Below are 26,676 nucleotides of genomic sequence, written 5' to 3'. Positions count from 1 at the left end.
TCAGAGAGTTCCGCTTATCTTGTTCTGTGGGTCTTCAGTTGTGCGTGGGTCTCGGCCGGAGCGGCCGCGCGGGTCCGGAAAGCGTCCTGGAGTGTGGCGACGGCTGGGTAGTGGAAGTCGTGTACATCAGGATCCTCCGTGAGCTCTATTGCGGATTCACTACCAGGATCTCACCATTCTACAAAGAAGTGATCGTTGATGTCAAGAGAGGGGTGCGGCAGGGTGATACCATTTCACCGAAACTCTTCAGTGCCACCCTCGAGAACATCATGCGACGACTGGAATGGGAAGGAATGGGAGTGAAGATAGATGGTGGCAATTACACCACCTCCGCTTTGCTGATGACATTGTTTTAATAACACCAAACATCAGCCAAGCGGCACAAATGCTGGCCGACTTTGACCGTGAGTGTGGAAAGGTAGGACTACAGCTGAATCTTACGAAGACAATGTTTATGAGAAACAGCCTTGTTCCTGACGCCCCATTCGCTCTCAATGGAACGACCATCTCCGAATGCAACAGCTATGTGTACCTAGGTCGAGAGGTCAACATGACAAATGACCTGGCACCCGAGCTGCGCAGGAGGAAGAGAGCGGCTTGGAACGCCTTCAAGAACGTCGAAGAAATAGCTAAGAGGACGAAGAACCTCCGGCTCCGGGCACATCTCTTTGATTCCACTGTTCTTCCTGCATTAACATATGCCTCAGAGACCTGGGCCCTACGCAAACAAGATGAGAACGCCATTCAGGTCTCCCAAAGAAGAATAGAAAGAGCTATGCTTGGAATATCACGTTTCACTCAAATGAGAGAACGAATCCGGAGTTCTGACATCCGTCGACGATCAAGGATCAGGGACGCTGTCTCATTTGCCAAGGTGTCGAAAATCAGATGGGCTGGTCACGTAATGAGATTTAAAGACGACCGTTGGACTAGAGCTGTTACTGATTGGATTCCACGGGATGTCAAGAGACCGCGTGGCCGCCCACCTACCAGATGGTCAGACTTCTTCGTCAAGATCATGAACGATGGGTTTGAGGCCCTTCATGTTCCCGGAGCGAACAGATGCCATTGGGCTACACTAGCACGCGACAGGGACAAATGGAGACGTTACTGGCACCCGCTCGAGCAAATCGACGACTAACGGGAAGTTAAGTGATTAAGTGCCTTTTCCATGTGTCATTTTATAGTTCTAAATATGCCCTGGGCCTGACCTGATATAATAATGGGCAAAGACTTTACACCACCCTGGCCACTATTACCCTTTTTTTCACTTCATTGAAAAGCAGAATGTCCTGGGCACTCTTTTGTTGACCCAAAGTTAAGTTGATGTGGGGGCTTCTTTTCCTCCAGAACAGCTGGAATGTTTAATGATGTGTTTGAAGCTGGTCTATTTTCTACACTTAAATGTTGTGTGTTTCTCTGCTTTAACCTTTCTATCACAGTTTACCCATACAACCTGATTTATAGTGCAGCTTTTGGTAATTTGTTTGCAATGCCAGGTATTGAACCCAAGGCCTGACACATGCACCGCCAGCCCTCAACCCCTGTGCTACCTCCCTGGCTCTAGTACCGGGTGCTCTTTCACTTATTCGTGTGTTTGTTTGCCTCTGGAGGGTGGTTGGGTGGTGCTCAGGGCTTATACCTGACTCTGTTCCGGGATCACTTCTGGTAGGACTCGGGAACATATGTAGTGCCAGGGATCAAACTCAGGTGGGCTGTGTGCAAGGCCAAGTACCTTACCCACTGTATTATCTCTCAGAACCCCATTCACGTGGTTTTTATAGGAACTTAGTCTGGTGGGGACTGAAATCAGGCAGGCTTTTCAACTTGCAAGGTAGAAATGCTTCTCATTCGTCACTTTGAATACTTTGAGCCCAGGAGCTCATGGTTGTTTAGATCACAAAACCTTTGAGTATGCAAAGACTTGCTCCTTCCTTATTAGAAACTTCTTATTGATTAAACTTACCAGCATTTCAAAATACAGTGTTGAATGATCTTTACTCGCCAGGTCACCCTGGGAAGATGAGCTGAAGATCACGGGGAAGGTGCCTTTTGAGCTATTCCCCTCACCCCACCCCAACCCTGACCCCCCAAATTTGGAATAAACACAAATGTAGTTTAGCAACATCAAAGTCCACTTTTAAATGGTTCTCAAAGAAATGTCCTTTTGGTTGGGCACAGTCACTTGTGCTGCCTTCGTTGTGCAAGTGAGAAACGGATGGTACCTTTATTCATGTGCACACTTTCCATTCGAACAAGAATGTGTTTTGTGGCTTGGAATGACAATATGGAGGTAGTGTCAAATTGCTGTTATGTCTCTTTGGCTTCAGATTCTCCTTGCATTCCAGAGTTGAAAGTAGGAATTTTTTTTTTTCTTTTTCTAAAAAATAAGACATTGTGGACTGAAACCACTGGTATGCTGCTTTTCAGGGACGGTTTGAAAGTTTCAGCTTTGGACTTTTTCCCCAAGATATAGATTTGAAAGATTGCAGCCTACAGCGAAAACTTTGAAAGTTGTAGGCGATAAAATAAAAAATAATCTTTCAGCCCTTAGAAGAAGTTGTAAGTCTCTGCTGTGAGTTGTTGATAAGTTCAAGGCCCCTTGAAGATACCACAACTTACCACATCATGGTGGTTCAGATATTTCCAGAACTTCATTGAGGAAGTTCAATTCACATGCTAATTTCATGTTAATTGTGGCCACCTCCAAGGTTCTTCTCACTCCCAGTCTGCTTTCCAGAACCATTTCCTATGTGCTTGCACAGAACAGCAAAAGGGCAAGGACTGTTGGCAAATGTGCAGACATATTGCCTGCTCTTCCAGGATTAATAGTTTGCACTATACCTTTTGGTTTTATTTAGCCTACTGTGAGTTCCGTGCCTATTTAGAGTTTGCTAAGAAGCCACTGTTAATTTTAGAATATCTGCAGGCTGCCCAAGCTCTGGAGAGTAGGCCTCTATTTCCAAGAGCAGGCGTCTGCTTATGAGCCGAACCATCTGAGGACTGAGTGTGTTTGGGAGGTGGGGGGTATTGTCTTTAGTAGCCAGTTTTTCAGACCACTTATGTCACTGTTCTGCACTAGTGACTTGGTTTCTTTGCTCTTACAGGTAAATATGCAGAAGACATTTTTGGAGAGCTCTTTACCGAAGCAAAAACCTTTGCCTCTCGGGTAAGCTCCCTTGCTGAGAGGGTCGACCACCTACAAGTGAAAGTCACTCAGCTGGATCCCAAGGAAGAAGAAGGTAAGGAAGCTGAGCTCAGCATTTGCAGGCTCTGCTGAGCAGTTTCTTAGAATTTTCCCCCCCGATTTATAAAAAAGTGAGGGGAGAAACTGCAGAGACCTCTGGAGTTCGGTTTGAAATGACACGAGCCTGGGTGGTGTTAAGGAACGTTTTGAGCTCTGCCCAACCCCTCATATTCCCCTTCTCCCATTCCCCCAATTCCCTCTTTCTCAAATTCCCCTTCCTCCAATCGTAATCTGCTACCATAAAAGTACTTGGAAGATTCATTCCTCCTAAGGAGAGGCCTGCTAGATCTGGCCACATAGTAAACCTTTGTGTTGCCTCATTTTGTTCAGTCGTGAAATAGCTGGGCTGCTGACAGCCTTGTGGGGCTTCCCCAGAGGGGGAGGGAAAAACCTGGCTGCAGACAGCCGCAGCCAAGAAACGCAGCAGCTGAGGCCTTTCTGACTGGTGTGACTCAGTGTTTGCTCAAATAGCCTGTCGTCCATTTTCTAATGCCTTCCATCTTCTCTCAGTGTCACTACAAGGCATCAACTCCCGGAAGGCCTTCAAGAGCTCCACCATTCAAGACCAAAAGCTTTTTGACAGAAACTCTCTTCCAGTACCTGTCTTAGAAACGTACAACACCTGTGATACTCCGCCACCTCTCAACAATCTCACCCCTTACAGGTAATCTGACTCGCTCTTCTGTTCAGCCCTGAGGTCAAAGACGCTAGATTACCTTTTTATTTAAAGTTGTGTACATGAGGGCCTTGGGTCAGACAGCTTACTACCCTGCCCCGGAGCTGCTTGTGGCAGCAGAAACTAATGTTTACCATCTAACCAGTTGTCACTTACTATTGTGGAGCTTCTGAAATTCATCGTGAGTATAACATATATTGAAAGTTTGCACCAGTATTGCATGTGCAGAGTTTAATTTGGTATAAGCCAGGTCCATCTTGGATTCTGTCCAAGGAATTTAGTTAATATAGAACCAAAAGGACTTTGTTACAAGGCAGTCTTACAGCATGCATCCCAGGGGCAACATTCTAGCAAGGCTCCCACTTACTCGGAAACCACTAGATTACCAGATGTTTGGGCGCGTGAGTGGGGCCAGTCTTGTGGACTGGCTGCTCAGGGGCCCTAAGGGCCCTTCCAAGGCTTAAGGAGTAATTGGCATTCTTCCAAATGAATGTCACTTTGTCTTGAACATCCTCTCACATTCCCCTCAGAAAGGACTAGCTGCTGCAGCTGGACTTAGAAAGAAGGTAGCCTTTAAAGACAGCTTAAAGCCCCCTGCCAATAGTGGCCGAGCAGTGCGATCCCACAGAACGCCACTCTGAGGGGCAGGAAGCAGATATCCTGCTTGCATCCATAAATATCTTCGGAACAGGCAAAAAGTAATTACAGATAGCTGGAGGCAGATGTCTTCTGTGAGACATGGGTACACTGCAAAGAAGAAAATGTGTGTGTGAAATTCAAGGACACCTGCCTGATTCAGGAAGCCTGGAATAGGTGCTTGGTGGCTTCTCACACAAATAGACCGTACACGGCATCTGTCCTGTGTTGACAGTGTGAAATTCTGTTTGCCCCTTAACTTTGATTGGGGCTCGCTGGCATAACAGGATAGAGATTTGACTATAGCCTCTTTAGTTAATCTAGTTGGGTTTGGGCAGAGGAACTGTATTGGGGGCAGGGAGGGAGTACATACTTGATATCTGTGAAGGGGGGAATAAGACACCAGGTTTGTGTGTTGGGATAGGACAAACAGATGATATTAGAACAAGTTTATTTTTCGGTTGATGACATTATCTTTTTTAACATACAATATCAGAACTAACACCTCATCTGGATTTTGTCTAACAAAAATGGGCAGTTGGTGTAGTTAACTCATAATAATATTTAATGTGAAAATAAAGAACCTGAAAGATCGTACAGGGGTTAAGATTAAGATGCTTGTCAAACCATCTTTATCATTGTATATGGTCCCCCTAAACACCACCAGGAGTGACTCCCTGAGCACAGAATCAGGAGTAAGCATGGCCAGGTATGCCCCCAGTTCCCTCCCACCTACCCACCCAAACAAACACTTGTTTAGGGGCCAGAGCAGTAGTACAGCATAAGGCATTTTTGCCTTGTATGCAGCTGACACGGGCTTGGTCCTTGGTACATCGCTTTAGCCCCTGGAAAAGCTTTCTATTAGTTGTGATAGAATTGTAGTCCAGGGAATAAAATTGCCTTTCTAATTCTTTTTAGTTCAGAGTCATGTTAAAATTAATGTCCAGGGCAAGAGAGATAGTACAACTGGAAAGGCGCTTGCTTTGCAAGCGGCTGACCTGGCTTTGATCCCTGGTATCCCATATAATCTCTTCAGCACCACCAGGAGTGACTCTTGAGTTCAGAGCCAGGAGTAACCCCTGAGCATTCTGCCAGGTGTAGCCAAAAAACAAACCCAAAATCCTCTTCTCTACACATGTTTTTTTTGGTAGGTGAGTGATGGAGTTGTGCCAGTATGCAAGATTCCAACCAGTATCATTGAGTCTGGCAGGTTCCCCTTACAGTGTCAATCAGTAGAATCCCCCATACTTTGAGATACTATATTTAACTCTTGTGGTCATAAAACATCTGGCTGTCTGTTCTCACTGGGGCCCCCTTGTGGCTGGGGGCAATGCTGCGCTATAGAAGGGAGCAAGAAGATAAAAGTACTGTAGTTATCTGCAGAAAAATAGCAGCTGAATAAATTCGTAACACTGTGTGTGTGTGTGTGTGTGTGTGTGTGTGTGTGAGCGCTCATGTCTACACAGTGTCAGGTGGATGGGAAGCCACTGATGCCTCCTAAATAGTCCTGAGGGTGGTCGGTGGGGTAAGAAAGCCAGTGGCAAAAATCTCCTTTGATGTGCCACAAAATGCGGATATCCTCAGGGAGAAAGCTATGGCCATGCAGATCATTAGAAATAATCAGGTTCCCTGCTGCTCCTGCTCATTCGCGCCCTGATCATGCAAATTTTCTACCAGGAACTGAAAGTAAGTCTAAAGTTCTTTAAAAGCCAGGTAAGTGAAAAAGTGCCATTCAGGGGCATTGGAATGCTGGTGTGGGAAAGGAAATATACAATCGATTTGAACGACTTCTTGATTCCTCCGTGTAAAACTGCTAACTGGTAGGTGTTTGGAATATTGGATTTGGTTGGGAGCTCATCTGTCTTCTGACAGCTACTTGTCTTCATTTCTATCCCAGGGACGATGGGAAAGAGGCACTCAAATTCTACACAGACCCTTCGCACTTCTTTGATCTTTGGAAGGAGCAGATGCTGCAGGACACCAAGGATATCATGAAAGAGAAGAGAAAGCACAGGGTGAGGGGAAAGGGGCCTCTGTTCTACACATCAGTAGGCACGATTGTGGAGGGGGGATAAAAAGGAAGCCAGTCTTATGTGAAGTAATCATTCTGAGTGGCTGCTTGCTTGGATGCCAGGTGAAACTCTTAAAAAAATGTGTCCACTCCCAAGCACAACCAAGATGAAAGTATCAGTCACACCAAAAATGTGTTTGTTCCCCCCAGCGCGATTAACAATTGAGTATATTCAGGCTGAGTTTTAGAAATTGACTTTTCTATTCACCATTTATTTCTCTTGCAATTTGCACCTGACTCTGCTGGACACTCAAGCTCAGCGAGTCCCTTCCCCGCCAGTTTTGCAGCTCATTTCTCTGAGATCAGCACAAGGCTCTACTGTTTGATTTACAACAGAGCCCATTTAACACCTTCACTCCTGGCTGGGTGGGGCTGGAGTGGGGCCACGAGTCCAGGTTTGGGAGATGCACCTCTCTCCTTCGACTCACCCCTCCCTAGATGTAGAGGCGTAGGACCGACCAGTCACACCAGCTCGGTCCCACCAGCATGGCTGCCGGGAGGCCCCAGAGAGAGCCAGGGGCTAATGTGACTGCAGCCTGGAGAATTCTTCATCAGTTGTTCTTGTAAACCGTTTCCTTGTGTCTGTCTCAGAAATCTACAGCAATCATTCCTTTTTCTCTGTGTTGACTGACCTTTGAGGCAGAGCAAATTGATAGCAGTTTATTAACTTACTAACAATTAGAGCCGCTCAGAAATGTGAATGAATTACCCAGAGAGGTAGTGGGGTGCTCATCACCGGAGGTCTTAAGAATATGGGATCGAGCACAAATGTTTGAGTCCAGAAGATAGCATTTGGATTGCATATCCTTTAAGTCACTCTAAACCCAATAATTTTTCATTTCTGTAGTCACTATATATTATCTAGGTACATCGTCTCTCCTGGGTGTGCATTCATGAGGGTGAATGGGATTTTAATGGAGAACTTTGGAAAATGTTTCACAAAGTCTTTTTCATTTCTTTCATTCTAGAAAGAAAAGAAAGATAATCCAAATCGAGGGAATGTAAATCCACGTAAAATCAAAACACGGAAAGAAGAGTGGGAGAAAATGAAGATGGGACAAGAATTTGTGGAATCCAAAGAAAAGTTGGGGCCTTCTGGGTAGGTGATATTTTTGTCCTGCATTTTTGTCCTGTTGATAGCATTCTTGGAAGGCTGGGACTGGGGGGCTGCAGTCTGCTGTGGTGTGACACCTTCACACTTCTAAAGGCTGGCTGTGAAGCTTTGATCAATACCAGTTAACCAGCTTCTTGTGGGGGGAGGTTTGGGCCACACCCGGCGATGCCCAGGGGTTACTCCTGGCTCTACAGTCAGGAATTACTCCTGGGGGTGCTCAGGGGACCAGATGGGATGTCAGGGATCAAACCGGGGTTGGCTGTATGCAAGGCAAACGCCCCACTCACTGTACTATTGCTCAGACCCTCAACAGCTGCTGCTGCTGTTTCTTCTTTTTTTTTAAATTGAATCACCTGAGATACACAGTTACAAAGCTGTTTATGACCAGTTTCATCAGTTTTCCAATTCTATCAGTGTACATTTCCCACCACCAATGTCCCCATTTTCCTCCCACCCACCCCTACGCCCTACCTCTGTGGCAGATACTTTTCTTCTCTCTCTCTCTTCCCTCTCCCCTCTCCCATTTGCCTTGGACTCTCTCTTTTTTTGGGGGGGCATTATGATTAGCAATACAAGTTCTGAAAGGTTATCATGTATGTCCTTTCACCTCCTTTCAGCGTTCAGTTCTTGTTGCGTGTGATTATTTCCAACTGTCATTATCATAGTGGTTCCTTTTCTGTTCTAACTGCTCCCCCCCCCCCCCCACACACACACACACACGCACACACTTGAGGCAACCATGGACCAGTCCTCCTGGCCCTCATTTCTACTGTCCTTGAGTAATAATCTGCTATTTTTTTACGCCCCGCAAACTTATTCTATGTCTGTCCTCCCCCTCTGACTCATTCAGCATGATACTCTGCATGTCCATCCCTGTGTAAGCAAATTTTATGACTTCATTTTTTCCTGGTGACTGAGTAGTATTCCATTGTGTAGACATACCATGGTTTCTTTATCCAGTCATCTATTCTCGGGCACTGGGGTTGTTTCCAGATTCTGGCTATTGTGAATAGTGGTACAATGAACATGGGCATCCAGATGGCTTTTCTGCATGTTTGGGCCCTAGGGCATATTCCCAGGAGTGGTGTTGCTGTATCATATGGAAGCTCAATTTCTTGTTTTTGAGGAATTCCCATATTGTTTTCCAGAAAAACTGGACTAGTTGGGATTCCCACCAACAATGAATGAGAGTCCCATTCTCCCCACATCCCTGTCAGCACTGGTTGTTCTTGTTCTTTTTGATGTGTGCCATGACATGATGTGCGAGATGACATCTCAATGTTGTTTTGGTTTGTTGATAATTAGGTATGTAGAGCATCTTTTCTTGTACCCTTTGGCCACTTGTATTTCTTCTTTGAGGAAGTTTCTGTTCATTTTTTCTCCCCATTTTTGGATTGGATTGGATTTTTTTTCTTGCAAAGTTCTACCAGTGCCTTCTGTATCTCTGATATTAACCCTTTGCACTACTGGGTATTCCCCCCAAACAAAGTGCATCATCTGATGATTCAGTTTGCATGATAGAACCACAAATGTAATTTCTTTTTTTGTGTGTGGGAGGGGCCGGGGTGGGAAGGGGGTCACACCTGCTGGTACTCAGGGCTTACTCCTGGCTCTGCATTCAGGGATCACTGCTTAATGGGCTTGGGGGACCATGAGAAGTACTGGGAATCAAACCCGGCTCAGCTATGTGAAAGGCAAATGTCCTATCCACCATACTATTGCTCTGGCCGCTGCAATTTAGTTTCAAGGGGTCGAGTACGTGCCTTATATGTTTGAGGTCCTGGGTTGGATTCCCAAGCATGGGACCATGAACCAGATTGAGGACCTCATAGTTAGCAGTGAAATAAAAAATGCTAGATGAGTCAAGATACTTAGCGGGGGTTTTTTTAGTATTAATTGATTGGTTGATGTAGGTTTCTTTGGACCACACCTGGCGGTGTCCTGGAACTACTCCTGACTCACTGCTTGCTCCCAGCAGTGCTCAGGGGATCTTGTGGTACCAGGGATTAAACCTGGGCCACTGTTGTCCCTACCCTACTTTTTTTTATTAGTGACGTGAAATAATTTTATTTAGGAAATAAGAGAAAGGAAAAGAGAAGAGAAGGATTCCCATACTTAAGAAATAATGTACTCCGAGTTGGGGTTTGTGGGCGGCACCAGAACGGAATGCCTGAAGGTTGAGAAATATCTGATCTGATTCAAGGGTGCTGTTTTTTGCAGTGCAGGTATTGTGAGGTTTGTGCTCCTTCATTGAGCCACCTTCTGACCCTCGGGACTCAGCAGTTAATTGGGGGGTAGGGGCAGGTGGTCCACCTGCCAATGCTCAGGGGCTATTCCTGGCTCTTTGCTCAGGAGTGACTCATCATGGCATTCAGGGACTGTGTGTGGAGCTGGGGATTCAAACCAGGGTCTGCTGCTTGCTCGGCAAGTGCCTTCCACCCTGTGTGATTTCTTGGGCCTGGGACTTAGCTGTTTGCATGAGGTGATTGGAGTGTTCTGGAAAAGAAAATCTATGGCTTTGAATGCCCTTATCTTGTCGGATGCTGGAATATCTCCGGACCACAAAGGAAAGACAGGAAATGGGAGAGGAAAAGTAGTCTTGGGAGCCCTTTGTCTCCAGTGCATTGATTTGAAGGTCGGGCCTAAGAGCTATGCAGTTTGCATGAGCAGAGTGAGGAGCCGGCAGGGTATTTGTGCGCCAAAGCAACTTTTCAGCCAGCCTTTGTCAGTCTTGAGAGAGAGGCCAGCCAAGGGACTGAGTGGATCTCAGAGACAGTGTGGGAAAGGTCGTGCGGCCAGTATTCAGGCTATATATCTCCTTGGAGAAATAGTCGCTGTCAGTCCGACCTCATTTCCCAATACCCGGTCACACTGGGGGTTTGTGGGTTTTGTTTTTTGGTGGTTTTTTTTTTATTATTGTTTTTGTTGTTGTAATGATTTTAAAGCTTGTTTTGATGCTTATCCTGGTGTTCCAACCTGTGTGACATTCAAAGCCAAGTCACCGTGACTGCTTGGCATGTGTCACCCCGGCTTCCCCTTGAATACATCACATCCTGACTGGCAGAGAACCTTGCTAGCCCGTGCCGAGTTTCTGTGAATGAGAAAACGAAAAGGTTGAGTTGTTCTTGGGTCTAGGTGTAACTCTACTATGAAATCATCTTTTGGAGGATGGGGGTCTTGATTTGGGGGCCATATGTGACAGTGCTCAGGAACTTGAAGCATGGGCTCCAGCATGTAAAACATAGGCTCTAGCTCTTTGAACACATCTACCCCACCCTACTGTAAAAATCTTAGTTTTTTTTTTTTTTTTTTTTTTGGAGGGCATGCCACACCCAACAATGTTCAGAGCTTAATCTATGCTCTGGGATTTTTTTTGGCAAGGCTCAGAGGACTTTATGGTGTGCCCAGAATCAAACCCAACTTCATCACATGGCAAAGCAAGAGCCTTACTTGCTGTATTATCTCTCCAAACCCTATAAAGCAGTCTCTTTTGTTGTTGTTTTTAGGGTCACACCTGGTAGTGCTCAGGACTTGCTCAGGGACCTCATCTGGTGGAGTTCAGGGATCAAACCAGTGTTGGCTACATGCAAGGCAGGTACTTCACTGGTGGACTATCGCTCCAGCCCCTTAAAAAGTGGCCCTTAGATAACCTCACGGGTGAGGAGATGCACATAGGGCTGGTGTGCGTGCTGTATATGTTGGAGCCCAGGTGCCAGTTCTAGCCCCTATTAACATGGTGCCTCACACCTCACCCAGAGCAAGCCCTTTTTCCCAGCTTCCTGTTGGAAGTAGCCCTGTGCACTGCTGGGTGTGGACAAAAAAACCAAAAAAATCCAGAGAGATAATTCAGCAGTTACTTGACTTTCACACGGCCACTGACCTAGGCTTAATCCCTAAATACAGTTAGTTGTGGCCCAAAAAACAACTCTCTCTATGTAATAGCTATTGTTGATAAGAAACAACAACAACAAAATGCATATATATACATGTGTGTGTATATATCTGTGTATTATATATCAACACTTGATATATTTATATATAGAGAGAGATTTAGAGAGAGAGAGACACACTTATTTTAACTGAATTAAGGAATTTATTTGGGAATCTTGCATACATCTGACCCAGGTTCAATCCCTTGCACCACATATGTCCCCCTGAGGCCTACTGGAGTGATTCTTGAGCACAGAGCCAGAATTAAGTCCTGAGCACAGGTGGATATGACCCAAGAACCAAAAAAAGAAAGACATTTGTTTGGGCTGGAGTGATAGTACAACAGATTAGGCACTTGCCTTGTATGCATCAAACCTGGGTTCAGTGGTCCCCAGCCCCCTTATGGTCTTCTGAGCCCACCAGAGTGATCTCTGAATACAGAGCCAGGAGTAAGCCCAATGTACTGGCAGGTATACCTGTGCCCACCCTCACAACCCCTGCCACTAGCACCAAAAGTGAATTTGTTTGGAGGCAGAGAGATAGCTAAGGCGTTTCTGCCTTACACAAGGCCAGCCTAGGTTTGGTTTCCAGCAGCACCATCAGGTGTGAACCGTAAGCACTGCCATGTGTGACCCAAAAAGAAAAAAGTTTGTTTTAAAGACTAATAAAGGGCTGGCAAAATAGTACAGGGCTTAAGGCATCTGCCTTGCATTCAGCCGACCTGGTTTAATTCCCCTCCTATGACACATCGTCTCTCGAGTACTGCCAGACATGATCCTTGACCACAGAGCCAGTAGTAAACCCTGAACATTGCTGGATATGACCTAAAAACCACAAAAAATAAAATGATTTTTAAATAGTAATGAAGATGGAAGCTGGGAGACATTATAGGGGCCAGGGTGTATACTAGGTGCTGCGTGGTTTGATCCCCAGCACTTCATGACCTCCCAAGCATCTCTGGACTTGTCACTGCTGGGGTGGCCTTGGTGGTCCCAGGCACTGTAGTACCCTGGTAGTACCATGTCTTTAAGCCCTGGCTTTGAACTAACAACCCTCATGATCAGATAGCACCCAGTTCCTCCCTGGGCTCCCCAAACACTGCTACCATCATCCCCCAACACCCCACCCCTCACCCCCAGCCTCCCTCTATGGGAATCTCTTCTGGGACCATACAGGATGTGGGAGATCAAACCTAGCACCCTTCATGCTGTACTGTTCTCCAGCCTAAACTTTTCCCACTTCTCTGTTGTCTTAAGAGTTCGGGGATCAGAAGGCTTATCTGGTGTATGTGGAGATGCTTGTTGATAAATCTGTAAAGAGACAGGCGAGGCTTCAGGGTTCCAGGCCTTGGGGATTTTGCGTTACAGCATCATCTGATTCAGAGAGTTTCCTCCACTCTGCCCTCCCTCAGGTCTGTGTTCTGTGAGTTCTTTAGAACCCAGCAGTGGTGGAAAGAAAGGGGGAGGTGGAGCAGAGCAAGTTCCATTTTGCCCGCTGATGTTTTGTGTATTTGTACTTGTTTGGAGGCTTGTTACTGTTACACCGAGAGCAGATTCACCCAAGGCCTAATGCTCTGAAGGACAGTGTTTTTATGAGACAAAGCCTAGCTCCTTTCCTTTCTGTTTGTGTATTTGTTGGCCGCTCCTGGTAGTGCTGGGGGGCGGGGGGACGCATATGCAGTGTCAGGGATCGAACGGGGCTCGGCCATGTGCAAGGCTGTACTGTCTCCCGTTCCCTAGCGGCCTGCCTTAATCTGCTGTTCATTTCTTTGAAAAGAGCCCTGGCAAACGGGCTGTCTGACGACCACACAGCAACTTGCATTAGTCCTCAGCATGGCTCTGCGATCCAATGCCTCCTTGGCCTTTGAGCACTCCAGAGGCTTGCCGACCTCAAAACCAGGCTGTGTGCCAGTCACGTGTCTGCAGCTCAGTAGCCTTGGGGCTTGGCTTTGCCCTTTGCCACAAGACAGACTTTGGGATTTGGGCATCGGCTGCTCCTAACATTTGGGAGGGAATTTAAAAGAACTGCTGGATCTGACAAGGCCAACACTGGGAGAGAAACAGCACAGCTTTCATAGTCTGTGCCTCCAGACAACACAGCGGAAATACCTAGGCGATATTTAGCAATAGGATATTTAACCCTAAGATAAAATTTTGATATAACAAGATTCAGGGGAATATATTTATTTTATTTCTCCCTAGCTTTTGTTACAGATGCATTTTTGTCTGATCTTTTAAGACAATCCAAGAGTCTTTTTCAGCCTTTTTTTTTAAATTTTTTTCTTTGTTTGTTTTGGGGCCACACCCAGCAATGCTCAGGGTTACTCCTGGCTCTGCACTCAGAAATTTCTCCTGGCAGTTCTAGGAGGACCCCAGTGGATGCCAAGGATCAAATCTGGGTCAGTCACATGCAAGGCAAGAACCCTACCCACTGTACTATTGCTCTGGCTTTTTAATGACGTTTCAGGCTCTATTTAAATGACTTTGCTTTGTTTTTAGGGTTACACCTGGCAGTGCTCAGGGGTTACTCCTGGCTCTACACTCAGGAATCACTCCTGGTGCTGCTGGGGATTGAACTCGGGTCAGCTGTGTGCAAGGCAAATGCCCTACCCTCTGTACTATCGCTCCAGCCCCCTAAATGACATTTGGTACTGGGTTCATTGTCAGGTATCCACCCACCTTGGTGTACCAGAATGGCAGCATCGGTTCTGTGGAAAACATGGACTCTGTCAGCTACCCACCACCACCACAGACAGACGCTACTTCTCCGCCTTCTCCGTCCTTCTCTGAGGACAGCTTGCCTCCCCCGCCAGCTGAATTCAGGTAAATGGTTGTATCTCCCTCATCGACCCTTGTTGAAGGGTCAGTACTTGGGAAAACAGAGTGATAGTCCCAGATTCAGATAGTATAATAGAATCGCTTCAGGTAAGTCTGTGTAGCTCAAGGAAGTAACTAATTTTGTCATGTTTACAAGGTGCTGAGCATTATCAAAGACATAATATAACTTAACCCCACTAGGGTGCTTTGGAGATGGGTGCCTTTTTTGCAAATGACTAAATGATGAGGCACAGAGAGGTCAATGAAATTACATAGGTCACACAGCCGTTAAGAACTCCTTGATAGGAAAGCAGGTCAGTCTGAATTAAGACACCTTTTTGTTGTTGTTGTTTGTTTGGGCACATCCAAGTGCTCAGGAGTTACTCCTGGTGGTGCCTGGCAGACCAGATGGGATGCTGGCTCAAACCTGAGTAGCACGTGCCCTATCTGCTGTACTATCTCTCCAGCCCCAGGCTGGGTTCCTTTCAGCTATTCCTGACCAGCTGGGAGGTACCAATGTATCTCCTTGCTTTTCTTGGTTTTAATGAACAAGATGGTGAGATCTGCTCTCCTTATACTATTTCGCTGACGCCTTGCGCAGCTCTCTAAGAACCTCTCAGTCACCTTTCTCTTCGTTGCTTCCAACTCATTTTATCGCTGGACAAAATCTGTAGGAAGAATGAAACAAAGGGACAGTGAGAGGAAAGGTAGACTCTGTCCTTGTGGACAGAGGCGTGGCGAGGGTCAGCAGAGTGTCTCAAAGGCCTCTCAGGTGTCTGGATCCCGGGGTCTCCCACAGTCTGTGCCCGTGCCGATTCCTGGCCAGGGAGAGCCTGGAAAGGTCGTGCTTTCTCTTTGGGCACTGTCGGTGCGCAGAGGAGCGGCGTGGACAGCCCCTCCGGTGCAGCCTGAATCGGTGCCTCCCGCCCCAGACCATTCTTCATGGCTCTTGAAAGCACTAATCTCCGATCCCTGCCTGCTGCTTGCCCTGTCTGATGCAGCGAGCGCTGAAGGTCTGTGGAAAATTCCAAGATGGATGCTTTTCTGAGGTGTGGTTGCTGGTGCAGGGCAGAGGGAGAGGTGGAACAGCTCTTCAGCCCCACACAACGCCCGGGGGTGGCAGTGGCCTCCAGGCAGCTCTACCCAGGAGCGGAGCCCCTGCGTCTTCCCTCCGCCAGCATCAGGCCGGGCGTCACATTCCTTTCCTGTCTCTGCTGACCCTCAGAACCTCCTCTCTGCCCACTTGTTCCATGTGAGCGCTGAAGGTGCGTTCACCTGAACCTGAGCCCGGCGCAGGCCTGGCCGGAGACTCGTGAAGATTTCCTGCCCCTTCACCGCACTCACAATCGTGTACTCACTTTAACGAGTACACGATTGCTTCCTAATGTTGCACCAAAAACAGTTTGGTTTAAACCTCTGCTTTGTGTGTTGGGGCCACGCCCGGCACTCCTCCCAGCTTGGTGCTTGGGGGTCTCTCCGAAGCACCACGGGGGACAGTGCAGTGCTGGGCTCCAAACCCCGGCCTCCTGTGCACAGAGCGTGTGCTCGGCTCACTCAGCTCTCTCCAGCCTCTGCTTTTCTCGCAGGCATTCTTCATCGTGCTCCAGCGCTGACCCTGAGGTTCCTTTTAGAGGAAGGTCAGGAAAGAGCCTTCCCAGGAGGTCTGAGGAGTCCCTGAGAGATGGGCGTGGCCTCCCTCGCCTGGTAGAGGAATACCAATTCACTAGTTTCTGGTGGTTTTTCTCAGTGTCCCCTTACATTCCTCTCCTCACGGGAAGCTCATTACCTTACAATGCTGCTTATTTCCCTTTTATTTAATTTTATTTTTTTTACCCCTTAATAGTTTTCATTTTCTTCTTATTGTTTTTATTTTTATTTTGGGACCACTCCAGACTGTGCTCTTGGCTCTGCACTCAGGAATTACCCTGGCAGTACTCAAGGGACCATATGGGATACCAGGGACCATATGGGGTACCAGAGACCATATGGGATGCAACCAGGTTCAGCCTGGGCCGGCCACATGCAAGGCAGGCGCCCTACCCACTGTGCTATGTCTCTGGTTCAGTTTTCTTCTTCATTTTCTTGTTTTGTTTCGGGGTGGGGGGCCACACCCAGCAAACCTCAGGGCTTACTCCTGGCTCTGCACTTTGAGTGCGCATGTGGGATTAATCCAACCAGAGTCCTGTAAGTTCTGGTGCGTCGTGGGGGCTTCATCCACAGAGATTTGCTCAGTGATGGAAACTCTGCATCAAAGACCAAAGTTCAGCATTATTCTATTACATTGCTTTTTTTGTTTATTTGCTTTTATTTTGGGGCCACACCTGGCAGTGCTCAGGAATCACTCCTGGCAAAGCTCAGGGACCATATCAGGTGCTGGGGTTCAAACCCGAGCTGGCCACAGGCAAGGCAGCCACTTGACCCGCTGTACCAGCACATCAGCCCCCACCAGGTGACCTTTCGGGTACACATGCCCTGCAAGGCCTGGCCAGTTTCCTGCGTCTTCCTAAGGTGGACAAGAAGCTTTGAGCCTCTCCATTTGCATGATTTTGTAGGGCTTCCTGGGTGAAGTGAATGGGAGCCATTTTGAGATGACCAAAGGCCGTTTACAGAAGAGGAAGGGTGATGGCTCTTGGGAGAATTTTTAAGAACTGACTTTTAAGTTGCCTCTCTCTCCTCCCGGTTCCTTTTGCTGTTGTTGCATACAGCACCCACACACCACACACACACACACTCACACTCACACTCACACTTTAGCTGTGCTGCATAGTCCGCACCACACCCCCCCCCCCAGGCTTTTCTCTCCCCACCACTGATCCCTCAGCTGCCGGGATGCCTGACTCTAAGTGTTGGCGTCTTGAGAGTGACTGGGGGTCTTTTTTTCTTTGTTCCTGTAGCTATTCGTCAGACAACAACCAAGGGGGGTCTGGCTTGGTCGGAGCCAAACGGTCCAGTGTGGTCAGCCCGAGCCACCCACCACCAGCCCCTCCTGTGCTGTCCCCACCAGGCCCCAAACCGGGCTTTGCTCCCCCGCCTGCGCCTCCGCCGCCGCCGCCTCCCGTCATGGGCATTCCACCCCCTCCGCCTCCTGGAGGCTTCGTGTCTGCAGGGACCCCTCCACCACCTTCGCCCCCATCCTTCCCACCTCACCCTGATTTTGCTGCCCCTCCCCCGCCTCCCCCGCCACCGGCCGCTGACTACCCAACCCTGCCGCCGCCTCCTTTGTCCCAGCCAGCAGGGGGAGCACCGCCCCCTCCGCCCCCTCCGCCTCCCCCAGGCCCCCCTCCTCCCCTGTTCAGCGGCGTGGATAGCCAGCCTGCCCCCCCACCTCCACCTTCCGATGCTGCCAAGCCCAAGTCTAATTTGCCTCCCGTGAGCGATGCCCGCAGCGACTTGCTTTCAGCCATTCGTCAAGGTAAGTCACGGTGTGTGGGGGGAGGGGGGTGCCAGTACTGCGAAGCCCTGTCTCTCCTGCACCTGGGGTGCCTGGCTGGGGCAGTGTAGGGGCCCTGCCCTTCTCCAGAAACCCTTTTCACTGGTGAATAGAAATTGGTGCCTCAGGCCTGAGATCAACCTGAGGAAAGGCTTTGAACACCAAAGTAAGGTTTAGGCCTTGGGAGCTGGAGCTGGCTCAAGGGCCCACCACATGCTTTGCAGGCAGGAGACCCCAGGTTCCATGCCCAGCACCGCATGGTGCCAGAGACCACCAGGTACTGCCCCCAGAGAAGACAAAATAAAGACTGGGTTGTCTTTCCACCTTGGTTAAAGGATTTTCTCTCTCTCTCTCTCTCCCTCTCTCTCCCCCCCCCCCCCGTGCCTTCCTCCCTCCCTCTCCCTCTCTCCCTCCCTCTCTCCCTCCACCCACTGGTACTTGAGGAGGTGCTCCCAGTATAGTGCTCGGGGACCCATAAGTGTTGGGGATCTTAACAGAGCCTTCCACCTACAAAACATGAACTCAAACCATTGAGCAATCTCTCTGGCCCTTTTGTTTGTTTGTTTGCTTTTTTTGGGGGGGAGTCACACACAGCGATGCACAGGGGTTACTCCTGGTTTATGCACTCAGGAATTACTCCTGGCCGTGCTCGGGGGACCATATGGGATGCTGGGAATTGAACCTGGGTCAGGCCGTGTGCAAGGCAAACACCCTACCCGCTGTGCTATCACTCCAGCCCCATGCCCTTTGTTTTTAGGAGGTTCTGGGGATCCAACTCAGAGCCTTGACACATGCAAAGCGCAGTCTATCATGTCACATGCCTGTTCCTCACAAGCCACCAAGGCCACACCTGGCAGTGTTCAGGAAGGCATTTGATGCCAGGGGTCAAAATCAGTGTGTCGCCCATGTCAGATGTGCACTCCAGCATTTGGCTATGTGTGTGTTATGCAAAGAAAAAAAAATTTTTTTTTTTTTTTAAGAATACTGATGCTCAGGGCTGTACTGGCTCTGTGCTCAGAAGTGACCCCTGGTGGTGATCAGTGCAGTGCTAGGGATTGAACCAGGGGCAGTTGCATGCAAGGAAAGTGCCTGACACACACACACACACACACACACACCACCACCACCACCACCACCCCCCCGCTCACTCTCCAGCCTCATGTAAAGGATTTTTGACCTGTCATCCTTGGGGCAGGGGCTGCTCTCAGAGATACCTGGCAGAGCTGGGGAGGGAGGACAGGTAATTTCAGGGATCGAACTCAGGGCCTCGGTCATATGCTGCAGTCCTTTCGTTCTCTCCCTGTCCCCATTGACCTGGAATGTTTGACTCTCTAGAGAATTTATGCCTGTATATGTTTGTGTCTGTTTTCTTTTTCCCTCTCGGGGAAGTGTCTTCATTTGTCAACAGGTTCTGAAAGGGGTTTGCACTGCGGAGAAAAGCCAGAGCCACTGTCCTCAGAAGGCCTTCCTCAGTGGGACTCAGTCACGCCTGCCCTCCCTTTTCTGCCTTTCGCATCCTGCCTGCCTGCTCTTTTTCCTTTCTCCCTTGCTCCTTTCCCTCCCACATCTGTCTTCTTCCCTTCATCCCCCCCCCCCCCTTCACCATTTTACCCTAATGGAATATTTATTCTCTTTCTGTCAGAGACTGTCTTGTTCAAGCTAATAGAGTGGTTTCTTCTTCACTTTTTGTGGGGTGGGGGTGGGGGTTCCTTTTTTTTGGCAAAGTGGTACTCAGGGGTTACTTCTGGCTCTGTGTTCAGGAGTCACTCCTGGCTTCTCTGGGAACCATATGGGATATCAGAGATCAAACCCGGGTTGGCCACATGCAAGGCAAGCACCTGACCTGCTGTACTATCGCCCCGGCCCTAGAGGGTTTCTTCTGTTTGTGGTCCTCAAAGATCCAGAGGACTAATTGGAGGGAACAACTCTGGTAGCCAAGCCGTGTGATAACCGCGGCACTGGGCAGACGGAGTACCCGCTAGCTGGGGTGTGAGATCCTCCGCCTCGGGAGCAGCAGCCTTCCCTGTGGGAATGAGGAAGAGTGGCAGCTTCCTTTCAGACACGTGTCTAATGCGGGGCCAGCATTCCGTGAGCCCGCACCTCTGCTGAGGCCCATCTTCTTCCCTCTCTACTTCCCCAGGGGACCCCTCTTTCTCTCGGCCTTCCGGCCGCTCCCCCACCAACAGCCACATCCCCTCCGCGGCCCGGGTGGATTCTGAGGGCGAGCACTTGCCTCCCTAAGCCTTTTCTCTTTCTCCCCCGCCCCCACCAGGCTTTCAGCTGCGCAGGGTTGAGGAACAACGGGAACAAGAGAAGCGGGATGTGGTGGGCAATGACGTGGCCACCATCCTGTCACGCCGCATTGCTGTGGAGTACAGCGACTCGGAAGATGACTCCTCTGAGTTTGATGAGGAAGACTGGTCGGATTAACGCCTCCTGGCCGCTCCCCACCTTCTTCTTCCTTCCTACTTGCTTTCTTTGATGCCCACCCCGGCGATCTCATGGGGGGTGGGAAAGGGAGGGAAAAAAGGAATTTCAAGGGGCCAAAGTCTTCCCTGAAGCAACCAAAGATGTATCCAAGTGCTTCCTCCAGATCAATGTCTGTTTTCCACCCCCGCCCCCGCCCCCATAGTCAGGCCCTGTGGAGCTCCTGGGGTTTAGTAGCTTAGACATTCCCTCTTCCTTCCCTTCATATTTTTAAGCAGAGCTCTTTGAATGGTTTGAAATTGGAGTTGGTGCCTTCCCCTAGGAGCCATTTTCCACAGTGGACTTCCACAAGGCTTAGCTTTCAGCTACTTCAAATAATGCCGGCCACCCCTGGCCCCGCGGCCGGCGCGAGCACGCTTTCCTGGGCACCGCTTCCCGGCGGTCAGATCAGCAGGGGAGGCTCCCTTTGGCTAAGCAGTTTCTATGTCTGGGTGCCCTTTTTTTCCAGGCTCCGCCAGGCCCCTCAGGAATGTCTCACTCCTCCGCCCAGAAATTACGCCCTTCAGAAGGCCGAGCTCGTTGCCTCGTGCCCAGGGACCTTCTGAAGAATGTGATGTCCGGGTGTTCCGGAAGTGCCCCGCCCTCACCTCCAAGTGCCACCTGGCACTGCCTCCCACTTCTAACCCCCGACACTCATGACCAAATTAGCCCCGCCACACAGGGGCCGGGGCCTCTGCTGGCCGTCGAGACCCGGAACTGGAGGAGTGCTGGGACTCCGGGTCTGACCCACCGAGCGTGACGTGGGAAGAGACTTGCTCGGGGGCACAGGGTTGGGTGGTGATAGGGAGACCCCAGGGTCCCTGATTCCAAGGCACCTGTGCTTTCTGGGACCAAATCGCGGGCCCCTGTTGTCGTCCGGGTGTTGCTTCTCCAGCCCTCACCGCAGGTGGGCTCCCAGTGGTGGGGCGGGGCTCCTGAACCCGGCCTCTCGGCGTCCCACAATCCTTGGCTCCCGGTGTCCCATCACTCCCCTCCCGCATGACCTTGGGGCCTGGAGACAGTGAGAGGAGGAAGCAGCTCGGCAGCTTCTGACAGGTGCTGTTTTCAATTCCTCTCAGCTCCCCCTCCTTTTTATTTCCCCAATTTAAGCCCAGGCTCTGCCAAGTGTAGCAACTTCAGTCCCTCAGGCTGGCAGCCTCTGTTGGTAGCCGCGAGGGGGGCTGCGAGGCAGAGGGGCTCTGGGCCTGTGTCTAGCTGCCCCTTTTCCCTGCACACGGTCATGTTCCCCGCTCAGGCCCCTTCCCCGGAGCTAACACACAGGTGCTATTATTCAGGGAGAAAACTGGTCAGCTGTGGCCAGCAGTGAGGTCCCTTCTCTTCCGTCCGAACTATTGTGCAGCCTCTTGTGCTGAAACCGGCTTCTCCTGGCTTCTCGAGCTTTCAGAGCCCTGAAACAAAGAGAAACAGGATCTGTCTCTGCCCAGCGCAGCAAATGGTTGTAGTAATTGCCAAAGCTCTTGTAAACCCCTCCGGCTGGAGGAGAGCATGTAATCACGGGTCCTGCCGCGGTGCCCTGGCTGAACGCTCCCCCTCTCCTCCCTTCCTTGAACTCGGGGCCTGGGAACTGAGCCGGGAGGTGCCAGCAGGCCCTCTGCTCGGCTGCTCCGGCCCGTGCCCTCCTCCCTCTCCCTAGCTCAGGTGTCTCTGGCACTGGGCTGGCACCAGGCTCCAGCGCAGAGCTGAGCAGGCTCTGTGCCTCTGCCTTGTTCCCCAGCCTGCTCTGTGGATGCCGAAGGTGCTTTCTCAGAGCCCTGAGGGGCCGGAGAGGCAGCCGAGGGCAGTGGTTCTCCCAGAGAGGAGCCCTGGGGCCCAGCCAGGCCAGGGTTTGCGCCTAATGGCTTTGACTAAATTACCCCTCCCCCTCCTTTCCGGAAAGGGGGAGCCAGCACCACTCGCCAGGGTTCTGCTCTGACCTTGAGAGGGGCGGCGTTGGCCTGGCTTGTGGAATGGACAGCGTCTGCTGTCCGTCCGCAGTGGAAAGGGCTGGGGGGCAGGAGGAGGTGGGGAGGGGCGCCGCCTGCGGAAGGTAGGATTAGATCATTAGCTCAGTGACCTCCTAGGGTTTCGATGTGCTGTGTTCTCATCCTACAGCTGGTTTGGTAATGATCTGCAAGTCCCGGAGAGCAACAGCACAGCTCTGCCTGACGCTCTCATTAAAATCTATGCAGCCAAGCTCGGCGCTTTGTAGCAGCCGGCCTTGCGGAGCCTCCTCAGCTTGGGGGGGCTGGGGACCCAGTCAGCCGAGAGGCCCTCTGGGCTCTCCTTATGCATATGTGCACCAAAAAAAAAGCTTCTTTAAACCCAAAGCCCTTTAGGATGATAAAGGATCCTGTGCAGGTAATTGTGTGTTTTCGGAACCCTGTAATGTAGAATGCAGAGTTTAGTGATTATTTAAACTGGGCTGAGGCCGGTAGGAGTGTGAAACAATGGCCCATAAGGACTCTTCCTGCTGAAGCCTGGGAGCCGCCTCCCTCCCTGGGCCTGCCGCGTTCCTGGGGCCCCGGGGCCCAGCCTGCCGCTCCATGTGGAGGCCTGTGGCTACTCAGCCAGGGACTGAGATGACACATTCCAGAGGGGGGCAGGGGCCGCACGGGTGGGCTCGGGGATCCCTCGGAGGCTCAGAGCAGCTGCCCAGGCCCCAGCTTGCCTCCGACAGAAGCTCAGGCGCCCTCGGAGACGACCCTGGCCAGTATCACCGGCAGAGCCGAGGCGGTGTTGTCAGGCCGAGTGGGGAATCTCTTCCCGCGGCGCCGACCCTCTGACGCGGCTGCCGGCTTGGACAGACTAAGGCCCGTGGCGCTGGTGACCCTGTTCCAGGATTCCCACCGGACCCGGCCCTCGGCCTCCCCTCCACCACAGCCCGTCGCCGGACCTCAGGGCAGCCAGGGCTGGTACCCCAGGTCAGAGACTTTGGCTCAGGAGACACGAAAGCAGCAGACTTTGAGCGGGGCGCAGCCCTTCCGCGGGACCAGGTGCCACCCAGAGACCCACCTCGTCTTGTGCCTCGGAGAGGAATAGGGAACAATTTATTATTGTATTAACTTGACTCAATTAACTCACTTGAGAAACTAACCAATTTTTACTTTCCGTCTAGAATGTTGTACATGTAGGAAAATAAGCCGTAATGCTCCCAAAGTGCCTTGTTTTCTCTGACATAAATATATTTATAAGGACCGATTCCGGTGGATTCTTGGAAATGATTGCCACATCGAGATTTTAGGGAGTGGGTCTGTGGTGTAGTGGGGTCCAGTCCGAAAGTGGGTCCCTTTCCCAAGAGACCGGGCGGGAGCGGCCATGGATGTGAGTGTTGGGGTTCATCCGGGCCCCCAGACAACCCTTTCCTCTCAGCCCACTCCCCAGGGCTGGCAGCGCCCCCACCTGTGTGCCGTGTCCCGCAGGCTGCTGTGCGTCACGTTTGCAACCAGCGGCCTCAAGATTCCATATGAGGAATACGCACAAATACATAAATGCCAACATTTTAAATAATTTGATAAAGCCGTCGTAGCCGCTCACTTGCGTGCACGTGTGTGTGTGTGTGTGTGTGTGTGCACGTGTGTGTGCGCGCGCACGTGTGTAACACTTGACGGGCACAGGACAGCCACAGGTGGTGGCCAGAGCTCCAAATGAGCCTGTGTGCGGGCTGAGAGCAGGAGGGCTCTGGCTCCGGGAGGCGACACCCCACACGCAGGCTGGGGCTAGAGACCAGGAATGACTTTGGCTTAGGAGCCCAGAGTGTAGGGATCCAGCCCCAGCCCCTCAGCTGGCCGCAGGGGACGTGCCGGGGCCCGGGGGAGACCAGCTGTTGGCAGCTCCTTGCACGAGGCAGGAGAGGAACGGGCTGAATGCTGGTGCGGCCTTCCCACATCTGGCCGGCATCTTGTCTGCCTCTCAGACCCCAGCAGCTTACCCTAAATAGAACGGTTCACAATGGAATCCGATAAAAGGGCCCGGCCGCCGGGCAGCCCCTCTCCTGCCAGGGAGGCAGGAGGCTGGGTTTAGAGTCTGACCCAAAAAAACTACCTACCCAGGAAGCAACGGTCGTTGGGAGCCCAGCTGCTGTGGGTAACTGTCCCGGGGGTAATTTACGAGCAGACACCCAGTTCCGCCCTGCAGACGCGGCAGGGTGGCCCCGGGGTGGGGGCGGGAGCAGGGCTGGTGAGTCCTCTGGTCACGCCTGCTGCTCACTCACCCACTGGCATCCCAGGAGAGGGGCAGAAGTTTTCAATTGTCAGCAACTGCTGCGCCAGCCGCTCTGAGCTCATCGCTGGAGGTGGGGGTGCAGGGGAGGGGGCGCGGAGCCAGCCCGCCCGGCGGAGCCCCTCGCTCCACCCTCCTGCTCCGGCCTGTGTTTAGTCAGCACTTGGCTTCCCCAGGCCAGTGACTGACAAGCAGCCAGACACCCGCCCTGGGAGAAGACAAAATGGTGGTGTGGGGAGCCGCAGGCAGGAGGCTGCCTCCACATCTCGCTCAGCCACGCCAGTCCTCCCGGAGAGGAAGGAGCGGCCCGTCCGTGCCTCCTGCCCGCCCGAGAACCGCCGCGGCTCTATTTCCGTCCTATGAGTCAGTGGCCACCCCTTGCCCACGTGGGGAAACAGGTTGAGAGGTTGAGTTGCCTCAGACCACGTAGCTGGCATGCTTGAAACACGGGCCTTGACCCAGAGCTCACGCTCGCTCTGTCCTCTGAGTACGTTCCACAGCTTTCCAGACCTCTCCCTCCCTGCAGGCATTTGAGAGCCCCCGGGTGTACGCTTTCCACTCAGGCCCTGCGGCTCGGGGGCAGGAATCGGGCGGCTGGACTGAGGGCCCCATCCTGCTGGACATGGGCAGTTGGGAGTGACCCGCAGCCTCACCTGCCGGGCACAATGGTTTGGATCCCTTCCCTTCCCCCACTCCACACACACACACACACACACACGTGTGCAGCGCGCACACGTGCTCAGAGGCAGATTGACGCACACACTCAGACACACAGCCCTGCGAGGGGCCCTCGTGAGACAGCGCCCTGCCCTCTCGCAGACAAGGACCTCGGCTCACAGCTCACGGCCCTTCCCAGACAGACCACACCAGGGCGTCGGGAGCCGCCCCTCCCTTCTCGCTGCCTCCACCAGTTCCTCACTGCCCCCTCCTGGCTGCCCAGCCGCCAGGGCAGCCTGGCCCCATTTCCTGTGAGTTCTGCTCTGGGCGGTGGTCAGCCAGTTTCCTCCTAGGCCTCAGATGCTCCCCGTGGACAGCCTGCGGTCCCGGGAGACGGGGGGCTAGGAAGGACATTCTGCAGCTGGTAGAGATGAAAGATGCACTCGCACACAAGCAGGCTTCTCAGGAGTCTCCTGGCAGAACTGTCAGCAGGAAGTGAAGGGAGGCCTGCACAGACACCACCCTCCCAGACCTCAGCAGCACCCGCCGGGGACCGCCCAGAGGTCGGCTCTGCTCACTCACGCCTTGCCGCCTCCTGCCTGTGCAGAGAAGTTGACCGCCATGGTGTCTGGGACCCTCCCCCCCAGGCCTCTCTGCCTCTAGGGAACTAACGCCTTTCCAGATTTGTGTGCCTGAGTTAAGCACAGCCATAAACGTGGCCCCGACACTCCTCTGGGCGGTCCCAGGAGGGTCACCGAGCAGTCCTGCTTATTTACGGGGGTCCTCTGCCAGCAGTATTCGGCCTAGCTGGGATTGGCTCAGTGCTACTTCATGGTGATGCGGTGATGGGGCACTGCCCGGGCCCAGTCGTGCTGGGGGTCAGCAGGACCACCCTGGCATGCAATACCTGTTCACGTGCACAGCATTCTCTCTAGCCCACTGCTACACATATCCCTTTTACAGATAAAGGACCCAGAGAGGCACAGTGACTTAACCAAAGTAACACAGCACGTTGGCAGCAGGCGTGGAAATAAAAACCCTCGTTTCCAGTGCTCCAAGGGAGCGGGGGACCCAGTGAACCAGGGCACAAAGCCAGGGAGACAGGAGCTAAAAGACTAAATCCAGAAACTGCCTTTCCGGTCAGGACATGGACAAGGCAAAGGGGAAGTCAGAGCAGACCCAGACTTAGGTATTCGCGGGAAGCCTGGGAGACTCCACCACTCCCCACTGTCACAGAGGGGACCACCGAGCCTGTCGGAAGGTGTCATGCAAGTGGTGTGTGCCGTGTGGTGGGCCCCTGGGGTCTACACTCAGGGTGGATCTGCACACAAGGCCTGTGAACATGCTTAGGAGCGCGTGGAAGTGTGTGGACGCCTGTCACGTGGCTGGTTTGTATGTGGAGAGGCGGGTTCAGA

The 26,676-nt window shown here is 51.5% G+C and overlaps 1 protein-coding gene across 3 annotated transcripts in view; it reads left to right on the top strand.

Annotated features, from left to right (window-relative positions):
• WASF2 (WASP family member 2) overlaps positions 1–23,584 on the top strand; it is an 89,032-nt gene extending 65,448 nt beyond the window's left edge. For all 3 annotated transcript variants that reach the window (XM_056122584.1, XM_056122586.1, XM_056122585.1), the window contains exons 3-9: positions 3,108–3,242; positions 3,758–3,911; positions 6,457–6,574; positions 7,599–7,729; positions 14,341–14,496; positions 17,385–17,902; positions 20,193–23,584. In XM_056122584.1, coding sequence (XP_055978559.1) covers positions 3,108–3,242; positions 3,758–3,911; positions 6,457–6,574; positions 7,599–7,729; positions 14,341–14,496; positions 17,385–17,902; positions 20,193–20,350 — 1,370 coding nt within the window. In that variant the 3' untranslated portion in view covers positions 20,351–23,584. The remainder of the gene's footprint in view (positions 1–3,107; positions 3,243–3,757; positions 3,912–6,456; positions 6,575–7,598; positions 7,730–14,340; positions 14,497–17,384; positions 17,903–20,192) is intronic.
• Positions 23,585–26,676: the final 3,092 nt, after the last annotated feature.

This window comes from Sorex fumeus, unplaced genomic scaffold (assembly GCF_029834395.1).
Source record: "Sorex fumeus unplaced genomic scaffold, SorFum_2.1 ptg000047l, whole genome shotgun sequence".
Lineage (NCBI taxonomy): Eukaryota > Metazoa > Chordata > Mammalia > Eulipotyphla > Soricidae > Sorex > Sorex fumeus.
This window is presented reverse-complemented; position numbering and strand designations above follow the sequence as displayed.